This window comes from Cupressus sempervirens, chromosome 11, assembly GCF_028749045.1.
Source record: "Cupressus sempervirens isolate cs-2001-9-10 chromosome 11, ASM2874904v1, whole genome shotgun sequence".
Classification (NCBI taxonomy): domain Eukaryota; kingdom Viridiplantae; phylum Streptophyta; class Pinopsida; order Cupressales; family Cupressaceae; genus Cupressus; species Cupressus sempervirens.
This window is the reverse complement of record NC_143128.1, coordinates 647164743-647188664: the sequence shown is the minus strand read 5'-3', so window position 1 is coordinate 647188664 and position 23922 is coordinate 647164743. Positions and strand designations below refer to the sequence as shown.

The following is a 23922-nucleotide window of genomic DNA, read 5'->3' as shown; positions in this document are numbered from 1 at the left end:
GTGTAGCTTGCTGCTCCGTAATGCTCAAAGTCTGAAGATGCTCAATAATGTTTACCCGATGATGTAACTTGCGAATTTCTTAGGATGATTAGGATCATAGATAGGAAATTTGCCAAAACAAAAAACTTGCCAAGGCCTAGAAAAAAAAGGGGAAAAACTTGGCTAGTTCTTGGTAGAAAACTCGGGAACTTGAAAAATTGCTTAAATTTAATTAGAAATGCATTTGTGCAAAATTCAATGAGAAGATGCATCCAATGTGTTGATAAATGAGAACAGATAAATGAGAACACAAAAGGAATAAGCTAAGTCTAGATATATTTAAACACAATTTGGGTACAAAATCTCATTCTCATGAGCAATGCTGATGGTTGGAAGCAAAATAGTAAATAATTTTTGTAAAATTAGAAGTAAATATATCATTGCAATTACATCTCTCTTCTCAACTTTAATAAAAACTAAGGGAGAGGTAGAACTCAGGGTTCATTCCTTAGAAGTTTGCTTTGGGCATGACTATGCCTCCTCACTCATAATGTCTAACTTAGTCTATGGCTCAACCTCCATCCTAGATGTAGCTTTGCCTCTAGCTTCTCTTGGTACTAGCAATCGGAAAATCTACCTGGGAATCTGATTTTTCTTCAAAAACCACCTCAAATCAATGGAAATCACTTTGCAAGCGCTTGGAAGAGTTTTTCCCGTCTCTCGGCAAAATCCAAGTGAAGAGATGAGAAATGAAATTCATTTGGGCCATTTTTTGGCCTTCAAGCATTGTTTTAAAATTATGGCCTTTTTTGGGAAAAAATTGAGGAGTTATTGATGCAAGTAAAAATCATAAAAACTCTATACGCCAAAGCACTCGCTAAGTATTTGTAACTCGTCAAAAATCCTACAAGTAGTCCATCTATGCTTAGGATGAAAATGAATTAGAGATGATGCCTTTATATACAAGATATTTCCCAATTTAAGCCTATGTGTGATAGTCATATCAAAATATTGGGATCGGATCACAGTTGGTGGGAACTAACACTCACACACATTTGACTTTGGGCGCTTTTTGAAGGGGCTTTGGTATTGTTAATATTTTTGTAGCTGTGGTTGGATTCTTTCAGGCTGACATAGATAACATAAATGTCTAGTTGGCCTATCGGTCTTAGACATTTATATGAGTCACTTTGTTGATAATTAACAATCACTAAATTAATGGGGCCGAATTGGAAGAGTGGTAACTCTTGGTGAAGGGGCACTATTGGTAGGCATAAAGGAAGATTGAATCTTCCACTCTTGGCATTAACATACACTCAATCCTACACCATACCAAATTTAGAAGAGAAGAGCTTGAGGGAGACAATAGTCGTATATCGTCTATGGTTGGGAGGGCAACGCCCATGTGTGTCATTGCCCATGGTTAAACGAGCACACCAACCAATATGGTATTAGAGAAGCTTGGTCTTAGGGATTTTTTTGGTGCTGAGTGGCTCCTATGTTCTAAGGCAGTTTGCTAAAAACAACAAGATGAGGGATACGTAGTGAACTGTAAAACCATTAGGAACCAACATCTTCAATTAGGAGATTTACAAGGATAAAAAGTGAATCAAAACTAAGAATGAGAAGACCATCTAACAAAAAGATACAAACATTGGCAATGTCATTCCAACTTTTGAAATCATTTGGAGACACTACAATCCTTTGCATTACCAATATTCAAGGTTAACTTCCACTGTTGATCTATAGATTATTAAGTTCAAAGTTTTAGCGGAAGACTTCTATATCGAATATCACCCTTCTTGCATAAGATAATCTAGTGTCTTGTTGATTTGGATGACTTGTGCGATATACGGAGAATACATTTTGAGGACTTGGTGTCGGCTCCAAACTAGTGGCATCTAAGAAATAATAGTGCTATTTGGTTCCTTACATCAGCTTAGTTCCTTACGTTCACCTGTGAACATCATCCATTACTGTGAAATATATTATTGAAGCTGACAATTTGCAGTTTAGACAACTTTGAGAGCTCACATATCATTAACAGAGGGACCAAGTGTCTGAGCTGCTCATTGCTGATAATTATCATTGGAGAGTCTTGATATGTCAAATGTTGTCATTGACGACATCTATTTCCAATGCCAACGACCCATTGTTGGATTGTGGCTCAAATTGTGAGCCACAATATCAATACCATTATATCTCTGAAGTGTGTGATTCCAATGAATTGGTGGACAGAACAAAGTAATTGTTTGGTGATATATATCGTTGCTCTATACTCTAGCAACAATTCAATGTGTTGGCAATCATTGAGGAGTTGACCATAGGAGTAGATGCTGATCATTCATTTCAATTAACTATACCTACCATTTGGAAAAAGGAAATCACTATTTGTAGTGGAGACATGAATATCATCTTGTCTGCTATGCTTTTTGATACTTGGCATAGAAAGAATATTGGTAGGAACAACTTATGACTTTTGCTAAAGAGTCATTCAAACAAATTGGGTGACAATTTGGTTATGTCGTGAGACTTTAAACCATAGTTACTAGTAAATAATGAGCACATGTTAGTATGAACAGGAACAAGCATCAAGTTTAGTACTCTAGTGTTTCATATCTAAATACTTTGGCGTGTGTGCATGTCGTTAATTTCATATTGACTTGGGCATTCATCCATTATCACAACACCATTGTAAACATCTGATTACCCTAGACGTCATGCACTTGAAGGTCACTACTGTTGAGATATAATAATGGATCGAATGCTAAAGAGTTGTAAGCATGACTACAATAAAGGAGTACAAATCAAGGAAAGAACCTTCATTGGATGAAAGGACCAAACTGGAGCTTTGAAGAGGCCTAATACTCAAAAGGAAGAAAGAAGTAGATTGCATCAGGAAGGATGTTGATGAGCTTTTTTTTTCTCTTTATTACCTTGGCGAGCTTAATGATTCTTTGTCCTACGCTTTGGGTGCTGGAGGCATTTTTAATGTAGTAGAAGATTTAGTTTATGTGCATACTTTGCTTGCTAAATTTTTTGATGAGTATGCAACTCTATGTGCCAAGGTAGCAAAATCAAATGAGGAGGCGACATAGATGGACTCTAGACTAGAGTGGATTGTATATAGGATGCTAGACAAATGCACTTTGGAATACAAGTTTCCCTAGACTATTGAAATTGCACTTGAATTCAGAGGGCTTGATAAGTTAGAAGCGACAATCATAAAAAGTGATAGGAATGCCTTATTATTCCATCATTGTTACTCAAACATTTGTTAGTAGAATAGAGTACCAGTGTGAGGAAAAGCAGAACGATGCATTAGGAGTGCTTTGAGCCATTTGTGCAAGTGATGGTAGCATCTAGGATTACAAAGCAAAGTTGAGACAATAGGGTTCTCCCAGTGAGATGGAATGGACTGCAAAAGGGGATTTTGTTCTAACCTCAAGATGGTCTTAATCCCATCTAATCTAAGACTTTATCTTATGATAGTAGCTCCAAGGTGGTCTTAGATCTAGCACTTTTAGTTAAGTGGATCATGCCAAATGATGAGAATCTCTTGGAGCAAGATATCTTCCATGATTAGGACCATGTGAGCATGATATGCTTTTGTGAGAGGGAGCAACTAGAGGATTTTCTTCAGCTGATATCCGAGGATCTTGGTCATATTGGTTCAAAGGGAGCGGGACATGTCAAGACAATTTGTCAAGTAATCAATTATACTTCCATTTGGACCATGAATTCTCTAGTTCTGTCATGAGATGGAAGTTGCATTAATGCGATATGATGATTGATTACCTCTTTGGGAAACTGAAGTAGTCAGAGGACTATGATTCATGGGATAGAGCCCCATGTATGTAGGCTAGAAGGCCTTTATGTTGACACTTAGGTTGTGATATTCTTGGATAGCTGGATACTTAATGAGCTTGGGATTCATCAAGAGTTATGTAGATGCCAACCTTGTATTTCATGACAAGTCAAAGTATGTGGAGATGAAATATAGCTATATTAGAGATATGGTGCAAAGGAATGCTATTCAGTTGAGGTACATTAGCACTTATGATCAAATGGTCAATGTTCTCACCAAGCCCCTTGTCAAATTAAAGTTTGTGCATTTTCGAGACAATCTTGAAATGTGGGGAATGAGGCCCTTGTTGAGAGAGAGTCTCAACATCAACGATTTCTAGATATGTACTATAGTGCATTCTTTTTTGAGAGAGAAGCTTGAGGTGCAAGCCCTTGTTGATGTATTCTTCTTTTTGAGAGAGATGTTTGAGGTGCAAGCCCTTGTTAATGCATTCTTCTTTGTGAGAGAGAAGTTTGAGATACAAGCCCTTGTTAATTTATTCTTCTCTAAAAGACAGAAGCCTGAGTTGAAAGCCCTTGTTACACCATTTAGGAGTAGCCATAATGGATTCACCCTTTGGGAGTAGCCACGATGGATGTCATGTTGAGAGACTCCATGACTTACCACTTTTATTTTTTTACCCTCTTGGAGTAGCCATGGTGAGTGTCATGATGAAATGAGAACATCACATTGAGTGACTTCGTGATGGGCACTCGTGCTCTTGCATTTTCATTCACGGGAGTAGCCATGATGAATCCACCCTCTAGGAGTAACCATGGTAAATGTCATGTGAGACTCCATGACTTAGCACTTGTGTTTATTCACCCATTAGGAGTAGCCACAGTGAACGTCATGATGAGATGATGGCATCATGTTGAGTGATTCCGTGATGGACACATGTTCATTTGCATTTCAATTCATTGGAGTATCCATAATGAACCCACCCTCTAGGAGTAGCTATGGTGGATATCACCATATAACTCAAATATTGAGAAGGATTCCTTATTTGCTAAGAGGGAGTATTAATGTTGTTGTAGCTACCATAGTTGGAAAACTCGCCAAAGCCAAAAACTCACCAAGCCCCCCAAAAGTTTAATAGGGAAAAACTTTGCGATTTAAAAAAAAAAACTCAGGAAAACTCAGGAACCTAAAAAATCGCTGAAATTTAATTAAAAATACGTTGAAACCCTTCTTCTCTCCCCTCCTCAAGCCTCTGATCGCACAATACAAATTGATGTTGAAAAAAAAAAGATTTTTTGCCCTATAGCACTTTTCCAAATTCGCAGCCGAGTTTTTGGTAAAAACTAATCGATTTTTCAGCAATTAATTGATGAGTTTTTTGGTGGAGCCGAGTTCTAAAAATGGCGAGTTTTTTTGCCATTTACTCGCCGGCTGAGAAAACTCGGCGATTTCCTACTACTCGCTGATTACTCTGCGAATGTGCCAACTATGGTAGCTATAACTGGACTCCTTTAGGCTGACGTGGATAACATAAACGTCCAATTGGCCTATCGGCCTTAGACATTTATATGAGCCAATTTGTTAATTATGATCAATCAGTAAATTAATGGAGCCAACTTGGAAGAGTGGTGAAGGGGTACTACCAATAGTTTAAAGGAAAATTGAATCTTCCTCTCTTGGCATCACACTCAATCCTACAAAAGATCAAATTTAGAAGAGAAGTGCTCAGGGGAGACAATAGTTGTATATCATCTATGGTTGGGAGGGCAACAATGATCTGTATCATTGCCCATGGTTAAACTAGCATACCAAACAACAATTTCTAGGCACCCAAGTCCACTAGGACTATGATGGTTGATGCTTTATTCTCCAAGAAAAGGAGTAGAGAAGTATGGTTGCAGAGTAGGTCCTAGGACATAAGATCTAGTCACCTCATGAGCATATAGTGACAGGTTGGATGTGATACTGCCAAACATAGGTTTTAAAAGAGCTATAAGAGAACACTAAAGAAAGGGCCAAAAAAGGGCTCCATTTGTAAAGTTTTGCAATTTATGACACAACATTTAGCCCCTACTTTAGCGAGAGTATGAACTTGCGCTCATGATAAAGTAGGGAGAGGAGTTTGTAGAAAGACTAAGAGAGATAAGATGTTAGTAAGTGGAAATAACAAGCCCCCAAGCTTAGGATCTTAATGCACACAACAACATCTAAGGAAGGATACTCAACAAAACTAAAAGACAAATTAAAAATGGGTTAGTACTAAAAACAAATGCTTCGTGACAACTAGTTGAAGAGGCATCAATGATAAGCAATGTCTCAAGCACTAATATTGTTTGCAAGATGATATTGCAAGAGCACACAAGTGCACTTCTAGAAAGAGCAAGAACATTCATTAACTGATGTGACAAGAATCCATGGTCCAACAACTAGCAAGTAATGTTATGCTAGGGATCCATGGAAAAAACATGAATTCCATTAGCCAACAAGGTGTGTTACGTTGGGTCATTTGTGTTTGAACGAATGAATGAATGAAATATTTTTAAGGACGTCCACGAGGCCATAAGCCTATGGGACCCACAAAAACTCCTAGTTAGTCTAATGTGATTTCTCCAGCTTGTCTCTTTTGTTGTGAATCTGCATAAGTAAAATGGTCCCCTTGAGGAGTCTTGGTCCTTCGGTTCTAATTGATAGCAAGTTGTGTATGCATGTGATCCGTGAAAAGAGACACAAATTCTACTAGACATCCACATTTTACCATGGTGGTATTTTAGCGATATAGAGATCCACGTAAAGGATAATACACCTTCATCACCCAGTAGATATCATTAACAAAAATGCATGTGTTCCAAGCTAGGATGGAGATCCTTAGAAAGGATGCAAATCTCCAAGCAAGGAAGAGACAGGTGTAAAGATATCTTGTAACAAGTGCAAAGGGATTCTTATGAAGGATGCATAACTATTAAAGGGGGAGGAAAAGATGTTACATAAAGATAATTATTTAAAGAGGGAAGATCTTCAATAGAGATGACATATTCAACACTAGGAAATGGGAAGGAGATCATGAATACACACCTTTCCTATGGCTAGGAGAGGGGATTCTTGATGAAGGATGAAGCGCACTTTCAATACCAAGGAGAGATCATTTATAAAACCTATACACTTCCAATACCAAGGAGAGATCATTTATAAAAACTATACACTTTCAAGCAAGGAAGTCCTAATCAATGATACACACCCAAACAAGGATAAGATTCTCATGAAAGACAAACAATTCTATGCAAGATATCCTTTTAAATGATACAACTCAATAAAGGAAAAGTGAATACTTGGGCAGGATGAATATCTGAAAACTATGCTTTCCCCTCAATTTAGAGACAAGGATAATTAGGTTACTATGTTGTTACACAAGCATGATTGCACATGAAATTAAACCACCATGAATGACAGTGGGCCCTAAAGAGGTAAACTACTAATGTCTTATAGTGAGGAGCCTGCAAATCTAGATTTAGGAAAAAGTCAATTCCAAATATTAAAGAAATACTAGCTTTATTATTAAGCACTCTTAACACATTTCTCAAATGCTCAACAATCAGCAATAGTATAACAGTAATACAGGTGATGATAAATGCAAAAGAATTAACTCACAGAATCACCTGTTATAGGTGCAACCTTATTTCTTACAGGAGGAATGTTGAGAAAATTGTCTTTCAAAAATCTCATAAATATTTTGTGCTCTCTAGATAAGTGATTGGTTTCAGGTAAAGATCTTCACTCTTGTGGGAGGGGAAGGTTAGATTTTGATGAAGGAATTGATAAGGAAGGAGGGAATCTTATGCCTTATCTATTATATTGGGTTGTGGGTTCTATAGGGACCTTGATTCCTTGTTCCATACATCCGAGACCTTTTCCACGATTCCTTGTTTGGAAATCATGTCAAAACCACAGTTGTAATTTGTGTGCAACTCTAATGGGAAAGGACTTTCACTATCCACCTCATTATAATCACTGCATATTTTGAAGCATCAAAGGGATGAATAGATGGATACGGATGGATCCTTGTACGAGGATGCACATCTTTATTGACTTTATTTGTATCCACTTCGGAGGCAATAGAGCCCTTTTGCATTGAGTTGTTGGGCTGAGAGGAAGTGCTTTCATCATTCATCATTCAGTGTTTTATTTCTACTCAATATAATGTTGGTGACATATCATTGAGGAAATGAATGATATCATGTTGCCTCAAATCATGCCAATTATTAAGATAAGCTCTAGGAGAATAAGGGGGATTTAAATCCACATGTGTTGAGAGTTGGATAGCCATCATTGAAAGCAAATTTTCTCTTGTACCAAAGCATCCTTGTGGGACAAGGACTCACTCTTCAATGCTTCATTTCTATTAGGGAGATCATTGATGAAAGTACCATTTACTTGTGTAAAAGGGAAACTCTAGGAGAGGGACAAGCATTGTTCATCTCCATATCATTTGTAGGTTAGATACCAAAATTGCAACAATGAAACATCTACAAAATCTTTTATGAAAACTAAACATGATATGAATATTTATGAAAATATCACCGTATAGCAATATAAGATGTGTATGAAAGCTCTTTAAAATGATGTAATGTCATGAATGTCCTTGAAACCCTCATTATGCAATACATTAAGATACAACGAATCAATGCAAGCAAGATGAAATAAAATAAACCTTCTTTCAACTAATGATTTGATAAATGTAGCAAATCATTAGCAATGTAATCAACTGTGAAAGTGCAAACCAATCAGATTGTATAGGATCCATAAATGAAAATCAAATCTGATCAGATTTATGCAATATGTTATTAGCTCCAGATTCACTGTAATGAAGTGATGGAAATACAAGTCTAAGTCTAGAAATGCAAACTAAGAGTTTATTTGATCCCTATTTCCAATTTTATGGTTGGAATCCGAATAATCAATGAGATCCGAGCTCAGTACCAAAGGAGAGCTAGGTGTTGTGTATGATTATTTCCTCCTTTTGTGTTTGATTTGATTTGATATAAAGATGCAAGAACTAGGTGAAATGATGCAAAATTGATAACATTTGGCATAAATCAACAAATGCAAAACAAAAAATTAACACAAAAACACAGATTTGGAAATGGGATGCATAGAACGTATTATTGAGACCTAGAGATCAAAGTGTCGGCCAAGTGCACTAGGCACCCTAGACATGGAGGTGCTTTTGTTAGTTAAAACTTTGTACTAGGGATCAAGATGCTCGGTAGATCATTCCCTCCAAAAGTCAGCCAAAAAGTGACTGTCAAGTTTGCAAATCGGCATGTGGTTTTTGCTTGTTCAAAGTCCAAAACTATGTGTCTCAGTTTAATTTGTGCAATTCCATGACTTTTGGTTGTCGGATATGTAATCCACACACCTAGAAGAGGGAATACGATGTGTTTTATAGGGGCTTGCGTGAGGTAAACCTCATGTTGGTGTTTCCACCTCCACTGCATATATGATAATGAGAGAGATTTTACCCTTGGTAGGGAAGGCCACATCAGAATTGAAATGATATTACCTTAGGCCTGAGTGGTGGTGCAATGCTCTTTAGGTGAGTCCTTCAAGGGTTGGTGCAACATGACATGACAAAACATAGCATGATCAATCATTAGAATACACTTGCTTGGAAGTTGTTGTAGCTTGCTGCTTCATAATGCTCACTAGGGTGCTTGAGATGAAAATAAATTAGGATGATGCCCTTATATAGGTTTGACAAAATATTTTTTTATTTAGCTTGACTTCTGTTAAGCACCTCTGGATGCTAGGGGTTAATTAGCTTGCACAAATAACTTTTTATGTCATACACCTTTAGCAATTAACTTTATACCAACTATCAATGAGAGATATAGTAATGAATACACATACACATGAACTCCAGATTTACATAGAAAAGCCAATATGGGGAAAACCATAGCAAGAACCTACTCACTATATGAATTAACTGTTAACAGTATTTGTTTTAAGCAGACTGCCATGGAAGCATGCCGCTCCCTGATTTAGAACTCACAAACTAAAGCACTTTGTCTTACTGCAATATACTGATCTGCACAAGCTGCTACAATCTTCTAGCAGGTACAAGGAAATGAAGAAACGAAAAGATGTAGGATCTCTTGTTCAAACTCTATAGATGCTCTGTGAAGTTTGTGCACTTCAGCTTCTACTCTTCCTGAACCTCAGCACTCTGTTTTCACATTTGATCCATGCATTATTTGTACCAACTGCACATTCAATTCATCCTTTTGCAAGCTTGATCATTGAAAATTTAACTAGGTTGGCCACAAAAAGATAATAAACAATGTTTTTACAAGATGGGCCACCATGAGCATAAATACAGTCCACCCTGGGACGTAAAGGGTACTCAAATCCTGCATAATATGTTGTTCATAAATTAGTTTATCAAAGAACAAGCATTGCATCCACCTTTAAGATCAACTGAAATGTGTATAAAACTATAAAAGCATTAAAAGACACCAGCAATGGCCCAGACACACTCTCCAATGCATATGACACCACACAAAGCACAACAAGCCACAGCCACATAAGACCTCTCTCTCTCTCTCTCTCTCTCTCTCTATATATATATATATATACAAGCTTGATCATTGAAAATTTAACTAGGTTAGCCACAAAAAGATAAATAAACTATAATTTTACAAAATAGGCCACCACCATGAGCATAAATGTTCAATGCGGTCCACCCCAGGACATAAAGGGTACTCAAATCCTTCATAATATGTTTATAAATTAGTTTATCTCAAAGAACAAGCATTGCATCCACCTCTAAGATCAGACCCAACTGAAATGTGTATAAAACAATTGCATATCTTGAGATCCCAATGTGGAGCATTCTCCAAACCAATCTTGACAACCAGCCTTTCTATCAGCAAATAGAAAAACACTACTTCGTCTGAAATATTGTGGACTTGAATAAAAGATTGTACAACATTTACAAACCATGCATTACAATACTGACACCGAAAATCATCAAGTTTGTATGCAGAAGAATGCAGAGCATTCTCCTATAAGGACTTCAAATTTTGCTTTCATACATTTTTCATTTTCCCATACTTCCAACTTTCCAGATGCATCTCGTGCAGCCTTGTTATAATCACCAATCATCAAATTGATCATGTGATCTTACAAAATAGTATTTCAAATGCTCTTTCCTATATTCCAAACTTCAGATACTTTCCTACGTATCAGACTTTAAATAGTCTTTCCTACATATCAAATATTCGAGTTCCTTTTCTATATTTCAAACTTCAAATACTCTTTCCTGCATATCAGACTTCAAATACTCTCTCCTGCATGTTAAGACTTAAAGTACTCTTTCCTACATTTAAAAATTAAAATACACTCATATTCCTTCTGCACTCTACATCATGTTGACATTAATGCACATAGTGTATTGACATCAATGACAACACTGAACACATAATGCTAACAACTTCCAATGGTCATTATAAAATATTGGGATCAGACCACAAATGGGGGAATGAATGTCCAACATTTAATTTTGGGCCCTTGTTAAAGGGAATGATGTGCTTGTCCCTGTAGAAAAGAGCAGAGAAGGTATTACGATAATAGATAAATGTCTATTATTAGTTAATGGTATTCTATTTGTAATCTATTGTAAATATTAGAATGTTTCTAATATATAGTTAGCTGTAGATAACTGTTAGGTTTCTCTTAGCTAGAATAAAACATTTCTATTCTTTACTATTGTTTCCTAAGGAAATGTCATTCCATTCTTTTGTATATATAGACCTCTTGGTCGCTGTTAATAACAAGCAAGTATTTTACCAATTACTTCGTAATATGGTATCAAAGCCAATACTTCAAATTTTTTCAAAGAATTTATAAAGATTTTTTGAAATTATTTTTGAGATTTTCTCTAAAACCTATTTCGGGTTTCCGTTTTTTCAAGAAATTCCTCTATTCTAACCTGGTTCTTGGCTAGGGTTTGAGGATCTGAAAAATGACGTCCATCCAAAAAGGTCATTTTCTTTATCAATGGTCGTTTTTTTTGTTTTTAAGTGCTAAAAATTGTGCCCTCGTTGCACAAATTGCAACTTCGTTTGTAAATGACGCTCTCTTTGCACATCAATCACGATTTTGCTCCCTTTGACTTCGAAGAGGCCAGGAATCTGATACTTCAAGTTTTGCTTGCAAATCGCATCTGGAAAAATTGAGATTTTTTGCCCGTAACTCGTGATTTTTTGTTCAATTTTTTTGTTGTTTCCTTAACATCTCTGCAAACTCCTATGATGTCTCAGCAAGCAACACACGTCCCTGTGGAAAATTGGGCATTTTCTCGATCAAATCCACCATTTTTGTCCGCATATCTGAGCTCCATGGCTGCTGACCTGCTTTTTTGCTCAAAACCCTAGTTTTTTTACCTTGATTTTTTGATTCTAGATTCTTAGTGGGTTTTTCGAGAGCTCACCTGGGTTTTTCGTCTGATTTTTTTTGGGTGTCTCAATTTTCGAGCGAGGGGATCCAGAAACCGAGAGTAAATTCTTTCTAGGTTTTTTGAGCTCTCTTTTGGGGTACCCTTCAAAATATTTGGGTCTTTTGTTCTTTTTCCTCAAAGAAGTGCCTTCACAGATTTTCACGCTTTTTCATTGAAAAATGTGCAATGGCATCATTGACCAATATTCTGCTCGAGAGCAATTCAAAGTTCAATGGTTGAAACTACGACACTTGGAAGCAACAGATCATAGCAATTTTTGAATATCAGAACACTGATCAAATTGTTCTAGGTGTTGCACAGCATCCGACTGCCCCTGGTATTGATTAGGATTCTTGGGATATGAATAATCGAGAGGTGGTGATGCTTCTCAAATTATTTGTGGCTGATGATCAGCTCTCTCAGATTCCATCTAACATGACATTTGCTGAGAAATGGGCACATCTCAAAGGTCTTCATGAGACTTCTGACAAAAGCAGAGCTTTCTTCTTGAAGAACACTTTGTTTTCTATTATCATGGATGAGCGAACCTTGTTCCAGGTTCACCTGAATAGGATTCAGGAAATCCGTAATCAATTGCTTGCAAGATGGAGGAAGAGGACATTGTGGTTATCACTCTCTAGAGTCTACCAAAGTCCTATGAGCATTTTATCGAGATTCCCAACATCACGTCTTCTAGTGTTGATCTGAAGTTCACTGATCTCTGCACGCTTTTGCTTCAACAAGATCACTGGAAACAACAGTTTGATAGTAGTTCCAGCTCCTCCACAGAGCAAACCTTTGTTTCTAAATCCTTTCAGAAGGATAAAGGCAAGTCTCAACAGTCTTCTCAATAGAAGTCCATTGCCACAAGTTTGGTCACATGAAGGTTGAATGTCGGAAATGCTTAGCTACCCAATTTAAGCAATCAGGTTCGCAACCCAAAGCGAACAATGCAGAGCATACTGAGCAAACAAAATTTGTCTTTTATGCCTTCATGGCTAAAAGACCTACAAATCATGTGAAGTCGTCTGCCTGGTACAATGATTCAGGTGCCTCTCGTCATTTCACCCACCGCAGAGACTAGTTCACTAATTACCAGCCTTATACAACTGTTATTTTTGGTGGCAGAGAAGAGTACACCGTTGTTGGTAAAGGCAACATTTAGATTCAGTCTGCTAGGAAGAATCTCATTTTCCTCGATGTGTACTATGTTCCAGGGATGGAACTTAATCTACTCTCAGTCAGTCAGTTACTGCGACATTCTCCACACTTGGATGTCATGTTCAGTTCACATTAGTGTACCATCACTATATGGCATCTTAGTCAATTGTTGGAGTGGGTCATGAGGATCATGGTCTTTTCCGACTTACGGGTTGTGGTGATTCTCAAGATTTAGCTATGGCTACTCGACGATCTTCTGTTAGCACACTTTGGCATCGTCGGTATGGGCACTTAAATGTGCATTATCTCTCTTAGCTTGCTCAGGAAGAGCTTGTCCTTGGATTACTAGAGATTCAAACTTAGCGGCTTGGAGTTTGTGATGTATGCCCAACTAGGAAGCAACATCGCACACCTTTCACCAATGACGATTTATGACGGGCTGCTCAGGTACTTCAGCTTGTTTATGTCAATATTTGCGGCCCTATGGCCACTCCTGTTATTGGGTCCAAGTATTTTGTTGTTTGTTGATGTTTTCAGTAGAAAAATGTGGGTGTATTTTCTTAAAAAGAAACAGATGCATTTCCTTTGTTTCAGAAGTTTAAACCTTTAATTGAAAATTTGAAAGAGTCTGGGAAATCTATTATTACTCTTAGATAAGACAATGGGGGGGAATTTTGTTCTAATGAATTCTCTAGCTTCTTGGATACTCGTGGTATCAAACGCCAGTTAACCAAACCCCACACACTAGAACAAAACAGTGTAGTTGATAGTCGAAATAGAACAATCACCAAGATGGCTTGATCCATATTCGAATGTAGACATATTCCGAAGCAGTTCTAGCTAGAAGCAGTTAACAGTGCAGTTTATCTTTTGAACCGATCACCCACAGTGGCGGTCAAAGGTAAAACTCTGGAAGAGGCCTGATCAAGTTGCATGCCTAGAATCAGTCACCGAAAGGTTTTTGGCTCCCTTGCTTTTGTTTGGATCTATGATGCATCATGCACCAAGTTGGATGACAAGAGTTAGAAACTCATGCTTGCTAGATAAAACAATCTTCATAGAGCCTACCGCTTGATCGACATTGAGACTTCTCGTCTCCTATATAGTCGTGATGTAGTATTTGATGAGCAACAAGGCCCATTCATGCATGTTTCTCCCGTTCCTGATCTAGCAGACGAGCCTATAAAGGCTCATGATTTTGGAGTGGCTTCCATTAGGTCCACTTGATGGGAAGGCTCTAGTAGCTCCTACAGCTCCAACGTACCAGTGATCCCTGTATAGATACCTCTAGCTTCTCCTATAGGATCATCTTGATTCATAGATGCTTCACATGAGTTTGATCCAGATTCTTTTGATAAGGAACTTGATCATAGAGCATCTCCTTGATACTAATGTTGGTCATTCTTCTCTCCGGCCTAAGTGGTGGGCTAAGACACTTGGTGATCTTCGTGGTAATGAGCTCATTGATTGGAAAATTGCTCGAAAAGAGAGCAAAGCTACAAAGTTTGTTAACTTTGCTCTGATGGCCAACATTCATAGTGTGTTTGAACCTCAAACATATTCCAAGGCTAAAGGAATTCTAGAGTGGGAATAGACCATGACATCTAAACACCAGAGCCTGCTGAAGAATAACACTTGGATCCTTTCCGATGTTCCACCAACGAAGAAACCCATTGGTTGCAAATGGGTTTACAAAATCAAATACAAATCTGATGGTACTTTGGATAAGTACAAAGCTCGTTTAGTTGCGAAGGGCTTTTCTCAGTGTCAGGGCGTTGATTATGAGACATTTGCTCCTACTGTAAAGATGAACACAATCAGATTAGTCCTAGCCATGGCAACACAGTTTGGCTAGAAGGTCCATCAGATGGATGTCAAGAGTGCTTTCCTAAATGGTGATCTCCACGAAGAGGTCTACATGATGGAGCCTCCTGGTTTCAAGGTTGTTGGTAAAGACCATCAGGTTCTCAGATTGGTGAAAGCTCTATGGCTTTAAGTAGGCTCCTTTGGCATGGTACATGATAATTGATGAGTACCTCAGTGATCAAGGCTTTTAGAGGAATTCTTCAAACTCAAATTTGTACATCAAGACTACTGACAGTGACATCATTCTTCTAATTATTTATGTGGATGATTTAATCATCACTAGCAGTTTGACATCTTTGATTTAGGGAATCAAACAAAATTTATGCGATTCTTTTGATATGACTAACCTTGGGCTCATGCATTATTGCCTAGGTTTTGAGGTTTGGCAACAGTCTTTTGGTATATTCATCTCTCAGTCCAAATATGCCAGGACTCTGTTAGACAAATTCCGTATGCAGGATTGCAAGCTTGCATATACACCCATGGAGAAAGTTCGCAAGTTATCAGCCAAGTCTGATTCTCCTCCCATTGATGATACTACATACAAACAACTAGTAGGCAGCCTCATCTACCTCTCTGCTACTAGGTCTAATATCAGCTTCGCAGTCAGCTACATCTCACACTTTATGACAACTCCCAAGGCTGATCAATGGATGACAACAAAGTGTGTACTTCGTTATGTGAAGGGCATTTCAGATTATGTACTTCTTTACTCTCGAAGTTCTAATCCTAGACTCAGTGGGTTCACAAATTTAGATAAAGGTCCATTATTAGTTAATGGTAATCTATTTGTAATCTATTGTAAATATTAGAATGTTTCTAATATATAGTTAGTTGTAGATAACTGTTAATTTTCTTTTAGCTAGAATAGAAAGTTTCTATTCTTTACAATTGTTTCCTAAGGAACCATCGTTCCATTCTTTTGTATATATAGACCTCTCGGTCCTTGTTAATAAAGCAATTATTTTACCAATTACTTTGTAATAGAAGGATGGTTGCAAGGTAGAAGTTGTAATTAGAAAAGGATACGCATCCAATGGACACACACATGGGACAAGAATCACTAGGATTTAATGTCATCATGGAGGGGCGCTCACTGGACATAAGTGTGATGGCAAAACAAAAGGCACTACACAACCCCCATGATACTTTATAATACAATGCATGTACAAAATAAGGGATAATAGAATGTATGAAATTCCAAAAATATTATGCACAAGAATTGCACTTTAACTCAATGTGTCTACAAATAGATAAGTGCATGAAAACTATTACTCGCGTTTTGCCTTGGCTTTTTTTCAAAACTTTTGTTGAACACAAAAGACCCTCAAAGGAGTCTCGAACCTTGAACTTGAACTTTCTAGGTTTGTGGTTTAAAGGTTCAAAGTCACCCCTTGCCTCATGTCAAGTTGCTCTGCCTTGCTTCATCTTAAGTCAAACTTGAACCATTGAACCGCTTGGTTCAAGGTTCAAAGTTCAATGGTTCATCCTTGTATGTTTTGTATGTTCGACTTGAAGTTTCCTAAGCGCTAGTGGACCTTGGCACTCTTAAATAAAGTTGAACTTTGTACCTTGTGTCTTGCTAGTTCGAGTTCAAAGTTCAATAACGTAAAATTCGGTCAAGGTCATTATGAGTCAGGTTTGTTGAGTGCCATGTCCCAATATCATTGGCAAATGGAACTTGAACTCTGAACCAATTATTTCATGGCTCAAAAGTTCCAAGTTCACAAGCTTATAGCTAGGCGCCCATAAACACGTGGCATTACAAAAATATTTAATTCCTTCTGAAAAAGGTGAAAGGACATGTATTAAATGGTGATTGAAAATGGTGACGGTAGAATGAGATTTAGTATGTGTGAAAGTAAATTCCCTCATTAAAGATTATGATGCTTGTCAAATCGGTATTTTCCCCTATCATTCAACGAGCATGTTGCCCAGACTTGAGCTATCATAAACCCCTTTCTTGGCAAAGTTGCCATGATTGTATGAACAAGCTAAGTTCACTGTGTCTTCTTGGAGTTAAAAGGAAGTGAGGAAGTAGTGTTTGCATCATAATATTTTTCATGGATTCCAACACGGTGAGTTTGTATCTCCTACCCAAATCTTTAGTTTTACTTTCTTTTTCAGTATTAAAACACCTCTAGTTTCTTTTCCCATACCCCTTTCATTGATGCAAAATTAAAACCTACAATTTCCCATGGCTACCTCCCATCCCAAATTACCTTAGGAAAATAAATATGTGCCCTTGATGAGTTTCCTACTAGAATTAGGGGATGCCACACTAGTTGATGAGGAAAATGAGAAGGTAGTGTCTAGGTTTAAGAAAACTCAACTTGGGTTTATAGCCAAAAAGGTATATGCAAGTGGGTTAGTATAAGCCGGTGGGTTCTTGAAGCTATTCTTTGTCTTGAGCTGGTTCTAGAATGTAGGGATAAATGTGACGCCACTGAGAGATGTATCAGGACTCACCGCAGTGAGGTTCTGGTGTATGTGAATCACGTCACTGTCATGGGAGCCTTAAGAATTGCGCCCAAGGGGGTGTGCGAGGATTGGACAATAAGCTTATCATATTCCTAGGTAACTACAAATACTAAAGATTTTAATAGTGTCATTGCCAAGGATTCTTTGCTGAAGCCAGAAAAGGGCGGTTCTTGTCTATTACGGCCTTTAACCGGATAGCACATGATTCTAGAAATCAGGGATATTATCATTTTCTTGAATAGGATAAGATAGAATCAACATGCTTTTCTGTGGGAAAACTGGATGTATTTCTTCATTCAAACTATTATGGGCAAGGGTAAATAAATTGATTGGGCAAAGATTATTGCAGACAAGTTTCATGAGGAGCTTTCACAAGTATTTGGAATCGTCGGCTTTTTCATGTCATCTTGTATATTTTATGTTCTAGCCTGTTGCAAAGAGTGGGAAGGCTTACCTCACCAAGTTTTGACTGATAACATGACAATCTATGATTACTATCTTCTGCTACAAAATAAAAGAAACCCTGAAGATTTCCAAAGGCTACATGACATATTTATGGCTAGACTAGTTTTCGAGTTGCAGGGGAAGGAGAATAGAAGGTTGTCTGAAGAAGTTGTACAACTAATTACAATTTATGGCAGTTTCTTTGTCTAATTCCCTAAATTCACATATTTAAGGGTTGGTGGATTTCAGGGGAAACCATTGAAGTTACCTAGGTACCGTTTAGACAGATATGTGTTAATTGAGATATGTCGACAAGTTGCTGATGTGAACAGAAATTGTAAAATCAGGAGAGGTTCTGGATTTGTCTTTCCTATTGAATTGAGTCACTGTCACTGCAAGAGCATTCAAGATGCTTTTAAACTGGATTCTAAATTAAAAAACTATGAACTTGAAGCCCCACTCGGCCTGGCCTAAATTTGACAGAAAAGGCTTTGTCTATTCTTCAATTTGAACTAGACCTCTCATTCGTCCATGAACCTCAGATGGAAGATTATTACTGGGCAGATTGTGAAGATGACTTTGAAGTAAGAAAGAGGTGGTCGTAAGAAAGTGGTTGTGGTCCAGATTCACTTTGAAACAAATTATAGAGTTCAAATTACCAATGGAAATCTCCGGGGTTGAAGAGGTTGAAGACAAAGTAGTAGATCCAAAATTTGTAGAACAGGTTGAAACCTTCCATATATCCAAACTAGATTGGGGCAAGCTAGAAGAAGTTGACCATCCAAGAACTCCTTTTGTCATTAATAGGACTGAGGAGTGGCTTAAAGAGAAAAGGGAGTTGAAATTGAAGGGAACAAAATAGACCTCCTAGATAGATTCAACTAGTTCTAGTTCAGTATTGCCCCCCTTACATGTTGATGAAATTGTACCATGTCCCTCTGCAAATAATCAAGAACCTGAACCCGAAGCTAAACCCCTTGTGCGGAAACTAGTTCAGGTTCAAATTCAATCTTCACCGTGTTCACAAAGTCAAAGGAAAAAGCTGCAAGAAATAGTTATGGTGGGACAAGGAGCAATGCAAAGGTGTATTAGTAGCAAAATCTACTGCAGGAAGTCCTATAGAAGCCATGGATTAGGGGAACAAACAAACAACTGACAACACCAACACTTTGATCTCGCTGGCTGTCAGAAACCCTTAAAAGCTTCAAACACCACAAACCAAAGGCAGCTCCACTGCACCTGATTGGTTCAACCTTTCTTTCAAAAGAGGAGTATAGTGCCTATGACTGTTCCGGTAGAAGACATGGTCAACAAGTGTCTGGGTAAAACACCAAAAAGGAAAAGGCCCAAAGTTGAAGCTATGCTCTAGTACATGAGAAAATTGGACATTGGATGCTGATGTATACAAACCAACTAGCAACAAGAGCTAGGATGAAATCCTACCACAGGACCATACAATTGAAAGAACTGACCTTGGGCAAGGGCAACAAACATGAAAATTTTCAATGCCAGCAATCAAAAGATCGCAAATAGGATTAGGAAAGATTAGAAGGATAAGAGAGACCTAAAGCAATCCATGCAATTGATGGTTGAATACATCCATGCCCTTAAAAATCCTAATGCATTGACCTTGTCGAACACTACTTCTTTAGTAGATGTCACATCCCCTGCTAATCAAAGATTTTTAGATCAAATGAAGAGGGGTAGATCTGTTGCCAGGGTGTTCAATGATTAGGTAGACTCAATAATGGCCAATGAAGTGAACTATTTTCCAATTTCACCGAAACTAAGGCACAGACAAACAAGGTGATTATTGAACTAGAGTCTAAACTCAATGTGTGAGAGGTAGAGAAGGTCAAATGGGATGAATATATCATCCGGATCAACGAGGTTCAAGCCTATGGTGTGGCCAAATTCTTGACAGAAAAACCCAATACTGAGATTAATGCTGTTTTCTTGTTTGTGGCAAGGGCCAATTTGGAATGGAGGAATGCGGTTATTGAACAAGGCTTAGATGAATCATCAGAGCTCTTGAAACAAATGGAGTGTCTTAGGCAGATCTTGGATAATGACATCAAATGCATTGATTTTAGGATAATGGAGAATGAGGATTGGCTGTACTGAGGACCCAAGGAAATATTGATAAGATGAAAATTATGAAGGAAATCAGAGAAATTTCAATGAAAGATTTCACTACCATCGCCCGACCTGACTTTGTGATGATCATTTTGTAGAGACCACTTGGAGGCACATGAAAGGAAAATGGACTGCATTCATAGGATAAAGGACATATGGAAGCTGAGGCTAGAGCACCTAGAAGTGCCACAATAAAAAGAATCGATCGGATTCATGGCCGTGCACAAGGAGTGGAAGGAAGCAGGTGGAGGTCTTGCTGCAAACCAGGATCAATAGGCCAATCCTCCTGCCACAACTGGCGGTTAGATAGGGATTTAGAGGCTAATAGCCAGTAGGGTGTTTCTTTGTTTTAGTTAGTTGTTTTAAAAAGTTTTGCTGAAAATGATGATAGTTTACCGACTTCCGGAGGAGTTAGGTATCAAAACTGAATTTTGAAGCCCTGCATGGCTATTTTTGTATATTTTTAAGACATTGAGAGGGTCGGCTCTGTTTTGGGACAAAATAACTTACGTTTAATGTTTTGCTTTGGATCTGTTTGAAACTTTATATGATGTAATAGAAATATGAAATCTTATGGTTTTATATGTGAATCATCTGAGTGGTAAATCTTGTGGTTTATGAATGCATAGTATTTGTCTTCTTATGGAAATGAATGATATGTAAAGTTGGTTCTCTTGTCATTGTATGATATTTTCCTATCCAAAGTAGCAGAGAGAGGTCATTTGAGTTAACTGATCTTGGTGATTTCATTGTGGTAATTAGTCATGTGGCTTATAGTGTAGTGAGGTTTGAGTGGTTCTTTAATCTGCACATTCTCTTCATTTTTATGAGTTGAATGTTATTGCCTATACTTTCTGGTTAAAAGTATCATTTTAAATTATTCTTTCATAATAAGAGTTAATTGCAAAATCTTTTTAGTAAGGGAGCTGCACCTTGTAAATGCAGAGAGTTTGCTAGTAAAGATACTCATTTGTTGGTGTATTAGTTTTTCTCAATATTGGGAATAGAGCTGTGAATTAATTGAGATTGTAAAAGAGAAAAACTGTTCACTAACAAAAACAATGCTCAAGATGCCCAAAGTCATCCAATGCAACAAATCCATCCTATGTGCTAAAATGTCCAAGTAATTCAGCGGATAGTGGAAACACAAAATTGCGAATAAAATATACCTAAAGCACACTCTACAAAAATGGACTGCAGATATGGATAGAGGGTTATAGTTTCCTTTTTAGTGCTATTTTGCATATCATGCACTAGTTTGCATATCTTAGGATTTGGTCATCTCATGTGCACATGAATGACAGTTTGGATGTGATAGGGACAAAAATAGGCTCAGGAAGGTGTGCACTAAAGCAAGGTCCAAAAAAGGATAGAGATAGTAAAGGGTTACAATATGACACTACAATTGTGTTCCTTGTAATCTTTCAGAAAGAAGAACAGTTTGAGAGAGGTTCCTTTTCTCAAGCCATGCAGATGGAAGAGTTAAGTAACTATGATAGTAATGGAAACTCTTTTGTGAATGTTGTAGTTTTTTTATAGAATTTAATAGGAAGATCAATCCAGTTATTGTGTTGGATTTATTGCAGATGTACCAAGAAACATTCTGGTGCTATTAACTATTTGACAAGTTAATGTTGGGAAGCAGTCACAGGCACTTTTTTAAAGTGTCATCCAAAAAATGCCTGTAAGTTTGTAGTCCATGTTTTGAAAACCATTTTCATGTTACACGTGTAGGGTAAGGTTGTTTGTAACTGCTACAGTTTTGGGGTTTGCATGCTCGACAAAAGAGTTATATTCAATGTAGTCAAGCACATTTCAAGGCCTACATGAAAATCAGAACTTTTACAAACCAAGATTTTCTTGGAACATTCAAGAACTTTAAAGATTTTGTACAATCACCATGTTTTTCTGAAAAGGATGGATTCTTTTCACAAGAGAAAATCCATAGAAAAACCATAAAGCAGTTTTGCTTTAAGCATTTGTTGAAAGAGTGCACAGCGTTGGATATGGATTAATAAGGTGAAATCTTTCATGAATAAGCTTACTCATATAAATAATTCTGTGTTTTCTCCTTAAATCTATCTGCCCATGTGCAACTATTTCTTCTATGCCTTATATCAGAATTCGGTAATGTTGTTGACCAAGGTATCTTTTATATTTGCTTAAAAATAAAATTTCCAGCAATTACTCTTCTCAGATCCATTGTACAGAACATTCTGAAAGAAGATTTAAAAGATGAAAAATCTAAATGAGAAACAAGTCCTTATCTTAATAGCTAAGGTCACAATGTATTCCTGAACATCAACGTCAGATGTTTATGAGATGACTTTCACAAGTGTAAGGATAGTTTATTCATAGCCTGAATTAGTTAACAGACTGGTAGCTTTTTCTGCGTAGAGTGAAAATCATATATTTTGCGGCATCTGCGAAAAGATGAACTGATGCATTGGTTTCTTTATAAATAAGGTGCTATCCATTGGGTTTATCAATGGTGGTGAGGGGCATAATGTTATTCCTACCACAGTCAAATTTGGAGGCACTTTGAGAAGCTTTACAACAAAAGGTCTCATCAATCTTAAGAAAAGAGTAAAGGAGGTTAGTTCCTAATGCTTGTATGTAAACAGTTGAAATTAATTGTTTTGATGTTAGTTTATATCAAAACCCATTTAAGAAAGTCAAGAAAGCTTATCAAGGAAATAAGTTCATTAATTGGATTATGTGTAGGTAATTGAAAGTCAAGCTGTTGTACACAGATGCATGGCTTCTGTAGATTTTTTGGAAGATCGCTACAAAATGTTCCCAGCTATAGAAAATGATGAAAACTTGCATAATCATGTAATGGATGTTGGAGCAACCCTGCTTGGTCAAAACAATGTAAAAATTGCTTTTCCACTAATGGGAGGCGAAGATTTTTCATTCTATCTACAGAGCATACCAGGCGTAATGTTTCTTATTGGAATTAGAAATGAAAGTATTGGAGCAGTCCATTCTCCGCACTCCCCAATGTTCTTTTTGGATGAAGATGTTCTTCCTATAGGAGCAGCCATGCATACTGCACTTGCAGAAATTTACCTTGGGAAGCATAGCAACCACATAAACGAACATCCTGAGATGAGGCATACTGAGTTATAAGTATGCTAAATTTGCCTTGGTTTTTCTTTTTAATTCTGTAATTTTTGTACTTAACGATTACTGATCCTTGTGAAATCTTGTATTGTGGAATTTTTGTACTTAACGATTACTGATCCTTGTGAAATCTTGTATTGTGGATGTATGGTAAGTAAGAATTGAATGATCAGTTAACTTTTGCAAGCATTGAATTTTCTCTTGAATTTAAATCATTTTACATTTATCGTCAAAAAATACAACTGTCTGAAATGTCTTGAATTCAAAATTCCTTAATTTGATTTAAACAATTTGGGCAACACTAAACCTTTGACTATACCTACATTGTGTATTAATTTCATAAATGGAAGATCATGATATCATCACAACATTAGATTTTAAATTTTTAATTATTGTGGGATTTGGACTCAGTTTTAGTCATCTTAAGGTG

The 23922-nt window shown here is 37.2% G+C and overlaps 1 protein-coding gene across 1 annotated transcript in view; it reads left to right on the top strand.

Annotated features, from left to right (window-relative positions):
- The window catches only part of LOC149531430 (IAA-amino acid hydrolase ILR1-like 5), a 38874-nt gene extending 15193 nt beyond the window's left edge, over positions 1-23681 (top strand). The window contains exons 4-5 of the mRNA XM_089809093.1: positions 22833-22961; positions 23091-23681. Of these exons, the coding sequence (XP_089665219.1) occupies positions 22833-22961; positions 23091-23498 (537 nt within the window). The 3' untranslated portion in view covers positions 23499-23681. The remainder of the gene's footprint in view (positions 1-22832; positions 22962-23090) is intronic.
- The last annotated feature ends 241 nt before the right edge of the window (positions 23682-23922 follow it).